General features: G+C 38.2%; 1 protein-coding gene across 5 annotated transcripts in view; it reads left to right on the forward strand.

Moving 5' to 3' along the window:
- The window catches only part of EPS15L1 (epidermal growth factor receptor pathway substrate 15 like 1), a 41,606-nt gene extending 24,861 nt beyond the window's left edge, over positions 1 to 16,745 (forward strand). For 3 of the 5 annotated variants that reach the window (XM_085040377.1, XM_085040376.1, XM_085040378.1), the window contains 2 exons: positions 6,618 to 6,823; positions 11,405 to 16,745. In XM_085040377.1, the coding sequence (XP_084896503.1) occupies positions 6,618 to 6,823; positions 11,405 to 11,551 (353 nt within the window). In that variant the 3' untranslated portion in view covers positions 11,552 to 16,745. Of the gene's footprint in view, positions 1 to 6,617; positions 8,013 to 11,404 lie in introns of those variants that run through there. The other 2 variants (XM_085040379.1, XM_085040380.1) reach the window with 2 other exon arrangements.
- Positions 16,746 to 17,228: the final 483 nt, after the last annotated feature.

Genomic DNA, 17,228 nt, shown 5'->3' on the forward strand with positions numbered 1-17,228 from the left:
GTAGGCCTCCTGGGGGATGGGAGAGGTAACTCACACACACCCACGTGGCAGAGGGATGGTTTAGTGCCTTTAAGGCTGCTGGTGCATTCAGTGACCCATGCTCCATATGCACCATTCAGTATTCCTGCATGGCACAAATATGACAGGATATAGTTGGTGTCACCAGGTACTAATTGGCATCCTCCAAACAGATGTTACTGGCTGGCCCTGCCAGTTGTTAAGGGCTTCGGTTTTGTTCTCACAATGTTTTTATTGCTTATTATCATTTTGAAATGTCAAAATATTGGAAAAATATGGGGGACAGTACCTTGCCTTGGTTTAGGAAGCATGGCCCTGATCCCTCAGAGAGGCCTGAATCTATGGAGCTCCAGACCACAGTGCAAACACAAAGGTTTGCGCAGTGTTTAATATGAGGGACTAGACATTGTTGCAAAATAATAGTAATGATGTTACTCATAATAAATTTAATCATACGAGGTGTTAGGGTTCAGTATTTCACCAAAGTACTAATTGCAAGACTGCTAGATGTATTTTGCTGTCCTACCAACAAAGACAGAAAAGGCTGATTTAAGCAAAATATGACTGATCAACTCCTGTTTTTTCATCTTGCCAGCTGGCTGATAAAGAAAAATGATACCTAAACCTGTTGGTAGCTTAAAAAAATTAAATGGAGTCAGGGGTTTAAGATCGTAACATTTCTTCAGGATCTTAATATTGTGTTTATTGAACCAATCTGAAAATGTATAGCTGTGCTGGATGTTTTAATTCATCATTTACAGAAACACTAATTCCCTAGTTTAGGGTGGCCCTCCTTTGCCTTTTCTTGGAAATGTGGTTGCAGAAGGTTGTTATCAGCCCCAGAGAAGCTAGAAATGCAAGAAAAATTACTAGCCAAGTCCCAGAGCATCTTTTAGTTCTGTTCCTGTGGTGCAGGGAGATTGCAGATAGATTTGCCCACTCCAGTGGTCACGGTCACAGAGGGATCCTGAAAGAGCTGTTCTGATGGCATTTTTACCTCAAAGCTTTAGTGAGTAGATGCCCAGATGGTCACACATATGCAGACATACTCCAGGTTTCCATGGACCAGGATTGTCCAACTGAAAGTTTTATATTCAGTCTTTGGGGGTTTCTTGTGTACCCCTGGAACCATTTCAGAAGCCTCGTGCTCCTTCGGTGCATAACCAGCTGCTGGCCCAGCTCAGGGAGTGCAGGCGATGTTTGTGCAGCTTCTGCTGCTCCCTTCCTTTGTGTTTGATGCTTCCTCCTCCTTCATGTCAATGATAAATATAGTTCTTTTTTGTATGTGTCACTTCTCTAAATTTAAGGCATTTTATGGTTTGACTGTTTTTGCAATTTTAGACTTATTTTTCATCTTTAAGGCACTGTCAGTGCACATTGACCTCATACTGACACTTTCCAGTGAGGGAAAGAAAACTTAGCTCTTTGCTGCTTTTTGAGTTGGACATATAAATAGGTTTTAGTAGTTTGTTTGCCTTAGCTGTGTCTTCATATCAAAATTAAGACTTCACAACTTGTTCAGTATCTTGCTTAAAAATGCAGACCAAAGTCTGAATGCTTTGTCTTGTGCATTTACTGAGTTTAGTTGTTGAAAGAAAATGATGCCTTGCGAATACTTAGTGTTTAAAAATACCATGTTTTTGTGGACTTTTTTTTTCACTTACACAATGTACAGTGTCCCCAGGATTTGCATAGAAATTTGCTCCATGTATTTAGTCAGATAAATTTCAAAAGAAAGAAGCCAGGTTTGGCATAAAGGATGTAATCAGGAGTTAGGAACAAAAGAAAGGATTGTGTTAATCAGAAAAAAATAAAGTAAAATAATTCCCATGATTTAATTTAGATTTAACTCTAAATTACATAGATTTATTGAAGTTGTGGGGATCAGTCATTTGGTCTAGAGCAGGGTATATAGAGTTCTGTTATTTACTCATTGTGAGATCACAGGAGTGTTGGGATGTTTATTTCTGCATACCACACACCTGTTTCCTTAGAACCTTTTAAGCACCTAGAGTTATTCACAAGTACCTGGTGCCTGTTTACTTTTGTTTCCCCTCATCTGCAGCCAAGAGTGAGAAAATCAGCCTCAGAGCTGTGACTGACAGGAAAAGATTTTTAATTTTTCATGCCGTCTAGAAGACCTGCCAGTTGCATTAGAGCACAGGCATCCCTTGTTGTGTAGGATAAATGACTCATGGGTGGAGCACCTGCCTGGCCACAAGCTAAAAATTCCTTTCATGCTTTGATTCTCTTGTTTATGCTTACCTCTCACAGTAAAGATATTTCAGTACTGGTGTCAGAGGCTGTTCCAGAGCAGATTGTTGGGCTGAACATGTAACGATTTCTCAACTTTCAAGATGTTTGTAGATTGTCAGAATATTTCTCTTAATCAAAAGTTTTCAGTGAGCTCAAGGTGCAAATTTTGCAAATATTAAGCAAAAACATTTCTGAGGGAGTTTTGCATGGGAAAACGTCTCCCTTCTGTTATTAATAACATGTTGTGATTTTTTGCAAAGAACACTATCACCAAACCGTTGAGTTTGAAATACAGCACAGAAATAGCCTCTGTTGAAGACAAGGACCTTCAGGTATTCTGTCGAAAATTTGGTTTAATGTAACTAATCTTCAGGCACAGTCAGAAAACTAGTAATCATTTTTCTGTAAGTTTGTAAAGTTCAGTTTATGAACGCTTTACTCTGCATCACTGGAGGAGCTGGATAATACAGCAGGATGGTGGAAAACATGCTGAGTAAGTTGGGAATGAGATGTAAATTTGGTAAACTGCCAAGAGAAAGATGTGCTGGGAGGCACCTGATGCTTCTGCCATGTGAAAGACAGGAGAGGTGGAAATCCTGGGATTATATGTTCAGGTATAATCACAGGTGTGGATTTGACTCACTCTATCACTCCTTATTCCCTGCAGCACAACTCTGACTTCTTAAAGGGTATCTTTCACTTTAGATAGTTTCCTGGAAAGGAGCCCCTGTTCAGTGAAAGTTTAAAGTTGTGTCATTTCAACTCTCCTGTTTTCCCATGAGCATGATCCATCCAGGCTTCAAAGGCAGGAAAGATGCTGCTTCTCATCATTCAGCAAGGTCCTCCTCTGAAGCAGAGAGTCAGGCCCAGCATTGAAATACAGAATATTGAGAAAACCCTAAATTAATTTCACATTGTTGTCAGTATCTTGTTATTCAGTAAGACAAATTTTGTGTTTGCATCCTACCAGTGAGGTTATATTTGCTTTGAAATATAATTCTCAGCCCTCCAAACTCATGTTTGCTGTGGGCTATGAAATTAGATAAACCCTTTGTATGGGTGGAGTTCACTCCAAGTAACAGCACTTGCTGTGGTAAACCATTTTGTTCATCATCTCTTTTTGCTGAACTGAGTCCTCGGTGTGGTTTGGGTGCACCACTTGGGTAACTGCTGAAACTGCTGTGGTTTCAGAGTGGGACCTGTTTTGCTTTTTTCTGAACTTCTTTCCCCTGAAACTATTAGCAAAAAAATCAAATAAGGGTTACAACTGTTTGCCTGCTATATCTCAAAATGATGAGCAGAGTAATTTAAAAATATAACATTTTCCAGCAAATGGAAGATTAATACAATCTCAGTTACGACTATATTTTGCAGTATTAGAGTTTTACCAATGTCCTTGAGTACAGCTGGTAACTTTTTAATTGTGGTTTGGGTACTTTTGCTTTACATTGTAGAAATCCTGTACCTACACTCTTGACACACTGAACAAAGAACTACAAAAATCTTTGTGTAGTTAAGTGTACACGTACTACAATGGGAGACTTAGACCTGCTGTAAGTTGGCAAAGACATCAGAAAGATAATGCTGCTGTTGTTATTACTAATTTGCAGCTAATAAAAGAGTAAATTTGAACTTTTAACTGAACCAAACAAACTTCTGCCAGGCCTCAAAACCACGTTTGCAGAGTGTGGCAGGATAAAGCAAACTGTAAGCAACGTACAAAGGGCACTAAAAGAGAGATTTGGACTTGGAGTTGGACTTGATGGTCCTTGCGGATCTCTTCAAACTCAGGAGATTCTGTAATCCTAGGGCTCATTGAAGATTCTTGTGAGTGCTGGTGTTGACATATTCAGAGTAGGTGCTGCCCTTAAAATTGTTCTGCAAAAGATAAACCTGATTGCATAAGGGTTTCTCTCTCACTTTTTTTCCTCAATAGAAAAATTACCACCCTATTCTATTCTTTAACATCTAAAAACCTGAAGAAAATGGCACTCAGGGTGTAAAATAAAAACTTTCAATATCATTAGCAGTAACTCTCATTACATGGTGGCATTTCCTCTACAGCAAAGTGATTCTTTGTGATCTTTTGTGAAGATGAAGCACAAGAAACCCTGATGCTCTCTGCAGATTCAAAACCACCCAGGGCTTTGTGCATAAACCTTAAACAGGCCACCCAGAAAAAAACAGTCTTGCTGAACAAATACGTTGCAAACCCAGCATTAGTGTTAACAGTCACCAATTCCACAAAGTGGTTTCGCTAGCAGAAGACTTAACCTAAGAAAAGGGCAGCTTAAAATAGGTCAGTTTTGCCTCCATTTATCCAAATTGGTTTCGAGCAATACAGGGTTAAGTCTGAGAGGGAATTTTCTTGCTTGTAACTGGCAAGAGAGGAAGGAGAAACTATGTAGAGGGCTCTTGTTTTGCCTTGACCAGAAACTGGAAACGCAGATAGTTCAATTCTCTTTGTAATTCTCCAAGGCCAGTTTGGATGGAGCTTCGAGCAACCTGATCTAGTGGAAGGTGTCCCTGCCTGTGGCACAGGGTTAGAACTGGATGAGCTTAAAGGTCCCTTCCAACTCAAACCATTCTGGAATTCTATGACTCTTAATTTAAAACAAGTTAAAATAAGTTGCTCTTTTATGTGGAGAATTACATACAAAATGCTGAGTTGCTCATCCCTTGCCAGGTTTGTAAGTCCCCTAGCATGGGATGGCTGCGGCAGTGGTGAGATCTGAAGGCCATGGAGATGGGCAGGATGGAAGTGTAACACTCCATTCCAAAGAGCAAAACGTGGCCTCTGGAAAGGCAAGTTGGGCTGAAGGAGGGTTGGTGCCTGTGAGGAGAGCAATTTTCTGTACATTATGTCACTTCATTCCATGAAGGACAAAGCACTGGCCGATCTGCCTTTCTGTAGGAGTCGCACAGGTGGTTGCTACCGTGGGGCATCTGTGTATCTATGTCACATCTGTTATGCAGGATGAAGCATTTACTGAACCATGGAAAATAGTACTGGGGTGAGCTTTGAGACATCTCCTTTCTCTTCCAGCTTCAAGGCAGCTTAACAAGTGTGGTTTCTAGAAACTCTTTCTCAAGCCTCATGGACGTGTTGATGGAATGTCTCCCCAGAGCAATGGTCATGGCCACAAGGCTGCCAGAGCTCAAGGAGCATTTGGACAATGCTCTCAGGCACAGGGTGGGATTGTTGTGGAGTCTATGCAGGGCCAGGGGTTGTATTGGATGATCCCTGTGGGTCCCTTCCAGTGCAGGATGTTCTATGATTCTGTGAATGTGATAAGTTCCCTGGGAAGTCTGGAGTATCCTTGTTTTAAAAATGTTGGGGTTTGTCTGCTGTGAATCTCTCTTGGTCCAGTCTAAATCCATTCTCTTTTTACCTGATTGGAAGATTTGCAGAATTGTGATCAGATTCCCCTCGAACACTCCCAGGACTAAACAAAATCCAGTTCTATCTCCTACTGCACGTGCCTTGTTTTCCATGTCTCTGTCTGCTTGTTTGGCTGGGGACTTCCTTGCTTCCCACTTCCATGCAGCTTGATGCCTGCCAGTGGTCTCTGTATTGTATCCTAGTCTGATGTTGACACTGCACTAATGAGAGTCTGCGCAATTTCCTCGGCTCCCTGTAAACCTGATCCCCTCAGTTCTTGTTCCCTGTTCAGTTCCTTTAGCTCCCTGTCCACATGTGCCTCTGACTTTGAGGAATAGATGCCAGCTGAGCGCAAGGGTAGATGGCCTTTTGGCTGGCCCTGGGGTAGGAGGGGCTGAGCTGGGATTTACTGGAAGTTGCTGGATAGGTCATTTGTTTAGTGCAAGTTTGCTGATCTTTATTTCCCTTTGATAAAAGTATTTCCACAGATCTGAACATATATTATGAAGTTCATGCAGGCATTCTGTGAAGTTACAGCTAAGTTACTCTTTAATCCTATTTAACATGACTTATCTTTAGCGTTACGTGTTTTTATGTATTCTGTCTTCTATGTAATACCAAACATAAACTTGAAATATCTCTAATCCTGGAAAACCAAAGTCGTACTTGTCAAATTCTTCTGACCAAATGCCTTTATGATGGGTTTTATAATTTAAAATCTTGATGGTATTAATAATTTGGTATGTATAAGATAATAAATCCATTTAAATAAAACAATTGTTCTATATCATTTGCACTGAGAAATGAGTACCATTATATTTGGTTAAATTTTCACCCACCCCAGGAAGGATGGATGATGCTAAAGTGTATCAGCACAGTTTCCTATTTCAGGGCTTTGCGTTGTCCGTGGTAAGTAACTTTTCTTTTTCTCCTTTTGTTTTTTTTCTCCTAAACTTTCCAGGTAAAAGTACTCCTGTAAGCCACCTTGGGTCTGCAGATTTTCCCAAGCCCCATGATCCATTCCAGCCATTTGGGGCTGACAGCAGTGACCTGTTTCAAAGTAAAAAGGGGTTTGGGGACCCATTTAGTGGAAAAGATCCATTTGCTCCTTCCTCCTCAAGTAAAACTTCTAAAGACTCTTCCTTGGGGTTTGCAGACTTCAGCTCTGTAAGTTAAGTTCCTTGTCTCTGAGCAAACCACTTTCTGCTCTGCTTGCAGCAATCTCTGTTGGGTTTTTGTCTTACCTGCAAACCTACTGTTCCCTGGCTTCTGTCTCTCAGTACCTTCATGCTGTCCTCATTGTTTTTGTATTAATATTTCTGTAATAAAAAAGGCGTTATTTCAATAAAAAAGAAGTTTCATACTAAATTTTCAAGGGTTTACTTGCATTTAAATTATTTTAGTACAGTGTGCCTTTACTCTCAAATTCTTTGTAGCAGAGTCTGTGTATTGTTTTTGTTGCATGGAGGCTATTTTGTAAAAGGATTTTGGGAGCCAATGATGTAATGACTCAAAAACAATTGATGAAAACGTTTCTGTAGCAATTTCACCATATCCTGAGAATCAAATCCTTAAAGGGAAAGTTTCTGAAAGGTACTTGTAACTGTGGAGAAAATTCTGACAATCCTGTTGCAATATTTGCTGTGTATGATGGAATATGGTCATAGAGAGACACAGATGAGACAGAGATTGAACATTTAGCTGTTGAATTTTGTTCCTGTTACTGGTATTGTAGAGAAGACAAAGAAAACAAAAGGGTTTTGTAGAACCAAGATAGAAAGGTCCACACTGCACTCCAACAGTCCCAGAAGGTTTGAAAGCAAAGCCAACTCCCCATTCATTAAAAATGTTGGCGTTTCCAAACCCTGGCTTTGGTTTTAGTGCTGGAACTTGGAACCATTCTAAATGAAATGGTGGTGTGGTTCTTATTGCTTCCATAAGTGGATAGAATCTCTTCCATCCACGGCCTCAAGCTTCTTCCTCCTTTCACATGTTTTTGTTCTCTCACGTTGCCACACAGTAAAATTGCGAACTTAATCTGTTCCTTAACTCTGCTGGACACAGGTCAGTGTTCAACAAGGGGAGATATTTAAGCTGAATCTTTCAGGTTGTTTCTTTCTAATGTTTGGATTTTTTTTTCCTAGTTATTATTTAATATTCAATGTGTATCACTTTCCTATTGTTAGTTGAGGTCATCTGTGCAGACTTTAGTTGGTCTCAGAGTCTTAACTTACTACTTTTGAAACATCCAGGTTCAAGATTTGATGTATGTTTGACCACAGCTAGTTGGATTTACACAGTTAAATTCTGATTGTATACAAACTGGTGACATTCTTAATAAAAATAAGACACAAAACCTGCTTTATCTGAAATTTCTTCAACAACATCTAATTTCTTCCTGCAATGAAAGACAAATGATGGAATGGAATGACTATTACCCAGTTATTGTGATCTTACTTTCCAGACTGTATTTCTTAAGTTAAAAGCGTGGTTTTTACTCTGAGTGATTGTATCAAATGATTAACCAAAATCTCTGATCCCAGTCCTAGTGGGTGCTCCAGGGCCAAATTTGCTGTGCCATCAGGTTTTCAGGTCAGATTAACTTTAGATGATAAGGAAAAAGTAGGAAAAATGAGATAATGACCAGTAGCCACTTAATAATTCCTCTTAAATGGCATTTCATAAAATGAAATAAATTTTTAATCCGTTTTCTGAATTAACCTTTCCTCATGTAAGAAAAAAAGAAGTGTTGACTGAATTTGGCTATAAAGATAGAGATTTGATCCCTGTTCTCCTCAGTTTATGGGTTTTTTTCCCATTCCTGTAAAACAATTATGCTGCTACACTTGACAATTCCTATTCCTTCTGTACAATGTTTTAAATGTACCAGTTCCCTTGAAATCATTGAGAATATTGTGCTTCTCTTGGCCTCATGGTTGGGAAACTTTGTTCATAATGGTAATGAAAACCAGTTTTACTCACAGAAGGTTTTTTGACATCTACTTTGAGTCCATGGAATCTGAGAACAGAATCATGTAGGACTGAATAACCAAATAACCTGATTTTTAATTGAAATCATTGACTGTTGCAAGAAAGAACATGAGAACATTCATTATATTTTAGAAGGAAAATCTGGTGCTTTTTCGACACACATGCACCACAGTTTACATATATTTTCATTGTATTCTTAACTTTGTTGTTGTAATTAAATATGATTCACTAGAACAAAACAAAGTCTTTTGGTAGCTCAGATTTCAGGTATTTCTGGGTTCCAGCTGCAGTTTACAGAACAACAAGAAAAGCCACTTTCTTGCCAACAAAAAGTGTTTAAATTTCCAAGAAGCAGAATTCTTAGGACAACTTTTTGTCTCAGTGCAGGCTGGTAATTCAGTACACACTAGTCAGTAGAGCTTTTTGTGATTTGATTAGTCTTGCTGCAGTCTGCTGGTTTCCTCATCCATGCCTTGGGTCTGACTGTACTTCTGAAAAAGAAAAGAAAAAGAGGGTTTTAATGCAATTACACATGTGTGATACATATTTATAGACTTGTTGAAACCTGGACATATGCAAAAAAATTCTTATTGTATTAAATTACCTGTAAATTACCTTCTTACAGAAAATCTGTTCAAGAATCAGTGGCATTAATGAACTGTTCTGTATTTATTTCACTAGTCAGTGGTCAGAGTTATCTCCTGAAAGTTGTACTTTGTATCAACTGCTTGTAATAAGGCCCATGCAGATTTGTTTCCAATGAATCACTTGCCTATTTTTCCTTTTTTTTTTTCCACTCATCACTTTTAACCACAAAAATATAATTTGTGTCACATAAACAAGTTATAATTGGGACTCTCATAAACTGGAAGCCTTATCCTAGAATGGAAGCTACAGAAGTAGAACTGGTTTCTCAACATTAAAAAAACCATCCCGGATAGTTTGACCAAAGCTTCTTGTATTTCTGAAAATACTAACTGTTCATTCTCCATCCCAGCTATAGGATCTGCCTGAATTCCTAGACTAAGTGGAGAATTCCTGCTTCCATTTGAATCTGTCTTTATGTTGAAAAAAATAATCTATTTAAAATCTTAGTGAGCTTTTCAGTCTTACCTATCAGCTGACATTTAAATAAGGAATTGTAGGAGGGTCTCTTGATTTTAAAAGTGAAATATCAAACGGTGTGACACTTCTTTTGTATTTCAATAACACTGAAAGCAAAGATTCTAATCTAAATTTTTATAGCAATGAAAGGAGAGATATTGCATAAAGAAAAGGATTTTTTTTTGCATGAAATCATCTCGAAAGCCACGCTGAGAGAAATAAAATGAAGAATGATTGGCATCCAGAGGCATAATTAAACTATGTGTAAATGAGAATTGGGCTTGGGTTGAAAGAAATTCAAAAAGGCGGATTTATTTAAAAATACATGAAAAATAAAAATTACAGATACAGTGCAGAGTGGAGAAGGAGGCGGGGGTGGGGCCATCACATAGTGTCTATGCAGCTTGGCAGGGTCTAGCACTGAAACTTGCATTTTAACACTCAGTTCGATATTTCAGATCGGTCTGGGCAGGTGTAGCTGCGTCAGTTCATGCCGTGGCACAGCAGGCTGTGCTCAGAGTCACTGTGTCCTGGGCCACAGGGAACTTCTACAGTATACATCCAGCTGAAATTTTTCTCATCAAAAAACCCTTCAAATAATATGTTTGCTTATTAAAAAAAAACAAAAACAAAAAACCAAACCCAAAAAAGGGGAAGAAAAATAAATAAAATTTTAAAAAAGAGAAAATATGCACAAAGCAGGTTTTAGAAGTGAGCTTTAATGCAAACATTTACATGCAGCTGTTCCCATCCTCCTCTTCAGCAAATGCTAAGATTACCTGGAAACAGATTATATTTGAGTTTAAAATTGCTGTGATTTCCGTAAAATAGTTTCTGTGCAAAAAGTTCAAACAAGCAAATTTTTGCATCCTTTAGTGGTAAATATAATTTTGGACAAGTTTTGCTGCACTGTACTTGTGTTTTGGGAAGCCCAAACAGGTTTAGGAGCTGAATGTTATAAAGTGTGATATTTTCTTTGTGTTATCTGCTGAAGTAAGTTGGAATCTCTCACATTATTTCTTACTGGAGAAACTCTGTGTGTATTTTATGAACACCAACAGAAGCACTTTCTGTAACTTTTGATTTGGTGATGAAACTTCCCACGTCAGCAGTGTCCAAAATCACTTATCAAACCCCTCACCCTTAGCAGGAACTGCTGCAATAAAGCCCTCTGCAGTGCAATTGCACAAGAGTAAATAATTCTTGGCTTTACCAGCTATTTGCTATTCTTAAAAATGGCTCTAGTTGCTGTGCTCCCAAGCCAATAACTTCCTTTTTTTGCGTTTGTGAAGTTTTTGTTTGGCCGTTTTCATACCCAACTGTGCCACAGATGCAGGGACTTGCAGCCCATGTGGATTAGTTTCCAGGTGGGAGGAGGAAGAAACCAAGGAAATAAATTAAGGGAGGAAGTAAAGCAAGGAGAAATTAAGGAAATAAATCAAGGGAGGAAGTGAAGGAGGAAGAAATTAAGGAAATAAAGGATCAAGTGAGGAAACCAGTGAGTGAATTTCTATCTCAATCTAGAGCTGCCCTAAGACAGCCTGGTGTACTTGAGCTGTATATTTAATAAGTCTGATTCTTTGTATTTTTCACATAACTTCTTTGAGCTGGTTGGTAACCTTATTAATTTATTTTCCATTTTCATTTTTTTAGTTCGGAAATGAGGAACAGCAGCTGGCCTGGGCAAAGCGGGAGAGTGAAAAAGCAGAGCAAGAAAGACTAGCTCGGTTGCGGAGACAAGAACAAGAAGACCTTGAGCTGGCCATTGCACTCAGTAAGGCTGACATGCCAAACTCTTAAAGAGGGTCTTGGCTCCACCCTAAGAGCCTCCTTGGAACAAGGCTTTTATAAAAATACTAAATCCTTGGTTTATATTGTGAAAATAATTTTAGTCATCTTCAGATCTAAACAAGACTGGCTGGTTGCATCTGACCAGACTCTGTGTGGCTTCTCAAGTGCTTAATCTGCAGGAAACACTGTATAAGCTGTATTATATGTTCTAGATAAAATTTATTGCTTGTAAGAAATTTAACATATAATCCTAAGATACTGAAAGTTTCTTTATCTGAAACACAAATGTTGCATAGAGTAAACTGCAGCTTGTGAATCTGGCTTTTTATAAGCTGAATTCCACCAGGTCTTCGAGGCTGCAGTATGAATTTCACAGAAAATATCATAAAAAGAGAATATTTATAGAATTAGCTTTCACTTGTTACATTTATTTAATAATTCATGGTAGGCTAACCAGTACATCTTCTGCATTATCTATGTCAAAGCATAAATTCATATTTAGATGGTCCCTTTTTATCCACGAGATGTGGCTTTTACAGAAGAATCTGGCAATGTATATGTGATGGATACAAACAGTGAACTCTATAAAACAGTACAAAAGTGAAGACTCTAGAAATTAGTAGTTCTTCTAATTTAAACATTTGTTTGCATTGAGTTTCAATAATTGTATGTGACTAAAAGAGGGAGTTAATTCAATTGTAGTAAATGGGATAAATAAGCAGTTAAATGATGAAGTAAAATTTTGCTGTATGGTAAGCAAACAGGATTGCAGGATGGTGATAGACATTTGGGTGCTGCTTTAATGTGACACCAAGAGATCAAGCTGTGGGAAAGTTGACAAGTTTGAGGAGTGCTCACCCCTACAACTCACTGTACCTTCATTTTCTCCAACTCCCAGCATACAGACTAGGTTGTCTTATCCAAGTGACTCATCGGGACAGCCCCTACCTCTGCTTCTTTAATGCCATCTCTTTGGTGTTACAGATCAAGCAGATTTACCTGAAATAAAGCCAAGTTGAGTCAGTTTTTGGTTGCCAAATACACATTCACACATCAGTTGTGGCAGCACTGGTGGTCTGGTTTGGCTCTAAAATACAGTTTGCAGTACTCAGACCAGGTAGGAACAGGTTTTTTATGCACTGAATGCTTCCACCTGGAAAGGAGGACAGAGAGTGTGTTTGACATGTCACAGAAAAAATACATCTGTGAATTTAATTTGCTTAATGGAAATGCCTTTTCTGATTACAGGGATTCTAAAACTTCAGTTGTGTTTGCCTTGGAATTTTCTCTCATAGGGTAGGGATCTAGCACAACATTTTTAAATGTCCTTAGTCTTCTTTCCTGCCCTTTGTTCTCTGGGAATACAAAGCTTTACATTCTTTGTTTTTATGGATGCGGCCCTTATCTTAAAATATTTTCTCTGTTTTTTTTAATGTGATATTCCTTCATAATCTTTAATGCATTTCTATTTTTTATGTCCTTGCTTCCTTACTTTTATTTTCATATTACAATTGATAGTGCCTGTTCAGTGAATGAGAACAGCCTTTCCCTGTTCTGTTGGGATTGCCTTATCCTGGATGCTTTCCTTACACAGAGGAGTCAGATTGGATCATTTTAAGCATCTTGATAGTTTTCAGCTCTGAAATGCAGCCAAGATGTGGCATTTGTAGTCTCAGGCTTTTGTGGGGAGTTAGGTGGGTGGATGGGTGGGTGTCCATGTTTAGGATGTTATTTTTAGGAGTCACAACTCACCTTTTGCTATGTGTCTCCTGTGCTAATGGTACTACAAATAATGTGAACCTTTTATTCTCCTCAGAAGGGGAGAAGACTTATTTCTAATACCAAAACCAACCGTATAATGATCTTTAATGCCGTCCTTCAATTAGCCCTTTGGGATAAAATAGAAGTTATTTCTAATTTGACAGAACCTGATTTGAAGTTCCTTCCCATTATGGTAATTTCTCTCTGAAATATGTTTGATTACATGATCAAACATACTAAAACATAAAAAAGCTCTCTCTTCTATTGGTGTATAGAATTTGAAGTCTCTGAGATCTAACTTGGTTCTGTCTGTAGGTAACATGATAAAACTTTTGCTGTGAAAGAGCAATTTTCAAAAGCAAGTGGCCGCAGGATTCTTAGTGAAGTTAAACAAACGGTATGCACGTGTAAGACCCTCCTGTTCACTTGGACCTGAGTCATTGTGGTGTCTCTTCTGCTACAATAAAATTTAGAAAGGAATACCAGTTCTGGATTGGATGATGTTACTCCAATGGGCCAGGTGGATTGACTAAATAGTTTGATTCATTTGTGAAGTTCTGTTCTATAATAAGACTTTCTGCTGCTTTGTCAGGGCCCTAAAATACTGAATTCATAATGCTTCTAAGACAATGAGCTGGTGTTTTCAAGATGTCCAACAGGAAGGCAGAAGGGTGAATTAATCCAGCATTCTATATAGTGTTAGGGCTCTTTCTTGTATTTTTTTATTGACTCTTCCTCATATTTGCTTGGACAGTAACTGCAGACCAACAAATGAACAAGGACAGAACACAACATGTTATCCATGCACATATTAGATTTAGGTGCCCTAAGTTTACTGAAACACTCTTGATTCAAAATGTTGTCACTGCAGTAGAAGAAAACCTAGCTGTGATTTCTTGCTTTGTATTTAATATAGTTTTCCATATTGAAAGGAAGATTCCCCACATTCTTGCCCTATGTTGTAACTGAGTGTTTGTACCATACCTGCACTTGCTCTTTAAGGCAAAACTTCATTGTAAGACATTGATCTTCTTCCTCCAGAACAGTGAAATTTAAAGCACAAACAGACCTGTTGCTATTTGGGCAGAGAAAATATGTACAATGCAAGATACAGAAAATGTGAATACGCCCAGTGCATAAACAGTGTACAGTGAGATCCATATTGTTTGTGTCTGTGTGTGTGTGTGTGTATATATATATATATATATATATAGTGTATTGTATAATGTAATCATAGTGTGTGTATATACTCTACGTGTCCACATGCTATGTCTGGTATATAGTTCCTTGTGCTGTACATAAAATGTGTATATACAATGAATATGTAGAATATGCAGATATATTCTATATATTAAAGCTTGTGTGTATGTATGAATTCTGTAACCAGAGATGGGTACAGAATTGGAATCTTTACAGAAATGCAGATTAGCTCATGTCTGAGAATGTCAAAGTCCTGGTTAAAGAAGAGGAGAAATTACTTCTAATCAATTTGTATCACGATTTCTTTCATTGACATGAAAAACTGTGTTCATTACCTGTGCCAGGTGTAAGAGAACCCTGGCAGAAAGTAGGAATCATCTGCACTGGATGTAATTTCACATTCTTTGGACTTTTTAAAGTATCTGTTTGGAATGTAGGCTCAACTGCTGATCTCGCATGTCATCGTTCTTCTCTGGGCTGAGGCAATGACTTTTCTCCTATGTTCATTCATAGTTTCACTTCTCTCTTTCCTTTTTTTCCTTTAAAAAAATTATTCTTAAGGAGCTGTTCCCATACACATACTCCAAACAGTCACAGGCAGAGGTGGAAAACATGTTTTTCTTGCTTCATTCTGGTTAGATTGGTTGCACATAATTGTCGTCTGGATTCCAGTTCTCTTCTTCCTCCATTTCCACCTAAGCTTTTACTTCAGGAGGAACAACTATTTGTTGCATATTTGGCTTAGAGGAAAGAGTGGGGATGATTCTGCTTTCTACTTAGATAAATTATTTGACTCTGTGGTACCTTGAGCAATCACTAAGTGTTTAGCAGGGTTTTATGATGGCACATGTTTTATACGGACTATCGTCACTGCTGGAATGACTCATGGAAAGCCCTGGATTGCACAGAGCACTGAGGCACAGCAGTTAAACAAGACAGACAGACAATTATTCACATTGAACCTGCGTGTGCAGATAGCGCACATAGGACACAGGTATTGAATTACCACATTACCCTTCACAGAACTGTGTGTTCACATTTGCCTCGAGGGATTTCCCTCAGTTATCTTCAAATTGTTTTGCTCTAAAAAGTCCCAGTCATCCTGCAATAAAAACAGATGCTCATAAAAGTTGTACTTCCACAATAATGCTGTATAAAATATTTTTATATAGGCAAATTTTTCCATATGGAACCTCTGCCCTGTGAGGGTCATCAGTCCTTCCTATATCTTGTTCCATGTACTGTGCTCTCAAAGTGTAGGAAATTCCAAGTTGTGTCTGTGTAAGCCTTTTTATTTTTAATTCCCGTCTGTGAAATCTGTTGGCAAGTATTGTAGAAATTATTTTGTCATCTTACGCTCAAATATAATGCACTTTTTTTGGATTCTTATAATCCTTTTGGGGTTACTATTTCTTCTTTAGTGTTTCTCCATTGAGAAGAATATTTATTCTAGAGAACTGTGACCCAAAGAGTTTTGGTCCAAGTAGAATTGTTGCTTTCCCTTGTGTAAGAGTTTGATTTCTCCTTTCTTCTGCATTTTATTCCTCCCTCTCAGGAATTTAATTTCTGTTTAATCCTCCTTTAGAGCTGGAACTCTGTTGAAGTGAATTGGTCTGTGCTGCTAATGATCCTATTCAATTATCTTCCTATACTAGTGGAACAGCCAAGTTTTTGTTGTGCGTCAACCATTGCATCTATGTAGACTTCACAACAACCATCTTTTCCTAGAAAGGAATTTTGCTCGGAGTATGATAGAATCATAGAGGATTTATTTTTAGAGTAAATATATTAACTATAACTCATTGACACACCTGTTTGATCAGTTGATGTACTGCTCTTTTTACTTGAAAGTTTTATAAATAAAGGCTAATTTGTTATAAAATGGAATTTTCATTTTTCCAACTTCTGCCTCCCCCCTTAATTTTGAGTTTCAAAAGAAAATTCCCAGTGACTGTGGTTCCTTCTCCTGTTGCAATTACAGAGTGCTCTTCTGGTGTCCCTTTTAATATATCATTCTTCAGTCTGACCTGAAAAAGGTAGAAACACAAAGTGGAAGCTACAATGTTGACCTAAATCTGACTAATATCTCCAAATATGTACATTATTGTAGTTACATTTATCTTTCAAATGTTATAACAAATTGTAAGGTATTTTAATTTTAACTCATCTCATGTGTTTCTTGTTTAATATAATAAGAGAAATGTTATTATTTAATATAATAAATGAAAAGTTACTTTTTGGAGCTCTGAGACTTCAGCACTCTTTCTTTACCTTTTTTTTTTTCCACAATTTCACAAGTTTTTCTGTTAACTTCATGAATCTTGTTTTGAATGATCACTATTCTCTGCACTGATTTTTTTTTTCTGCTGGCTGGTGCCTTCTGCACTGTTTTCTCAACTCTCCTTTCCTTTCTTCTTTGTCCCAGCCACACTTGGGCTGAGCAGACCAGTCCCATATACAATGCCGCACCCTTTCCAAGCAATCTGTGTACGGCAGTGCTGGATGTCCTGGCAATTTACACCAGGAGTGGTTGGGGAGATCACCAGACAAACCTTTGGCTTGCTGGAAAAACACACCTCACTATTGGGCTGTTGCATTTACACACTTTGACTCATTCTTCTCCCAGCTGTTCAATGGCTGCTCCTGCTCACCTGGACAAGGTGAGCAGCAGGTTCCCAAGGCAGGTTTCTCTCCAATATTTTTAGTACGTTGACATTTTGGAGAA

Source organism: Lichenostomus cassidix, chromosome 28, assembly GCF_008360975.1.
Source record: "Lichenostomus cassidix isolate B80296 chromosome 28, HeHo_3.0, whole genome shotgun sequence".
In the NCBI taxonomy this organism is placed as follows: domain Eukaryota; kingdom Metazoa; phylum Chordata; class Aves; order Passeriformes; family Meliphagidae; genus Lichenostomus; species Lichenostomus cassidix.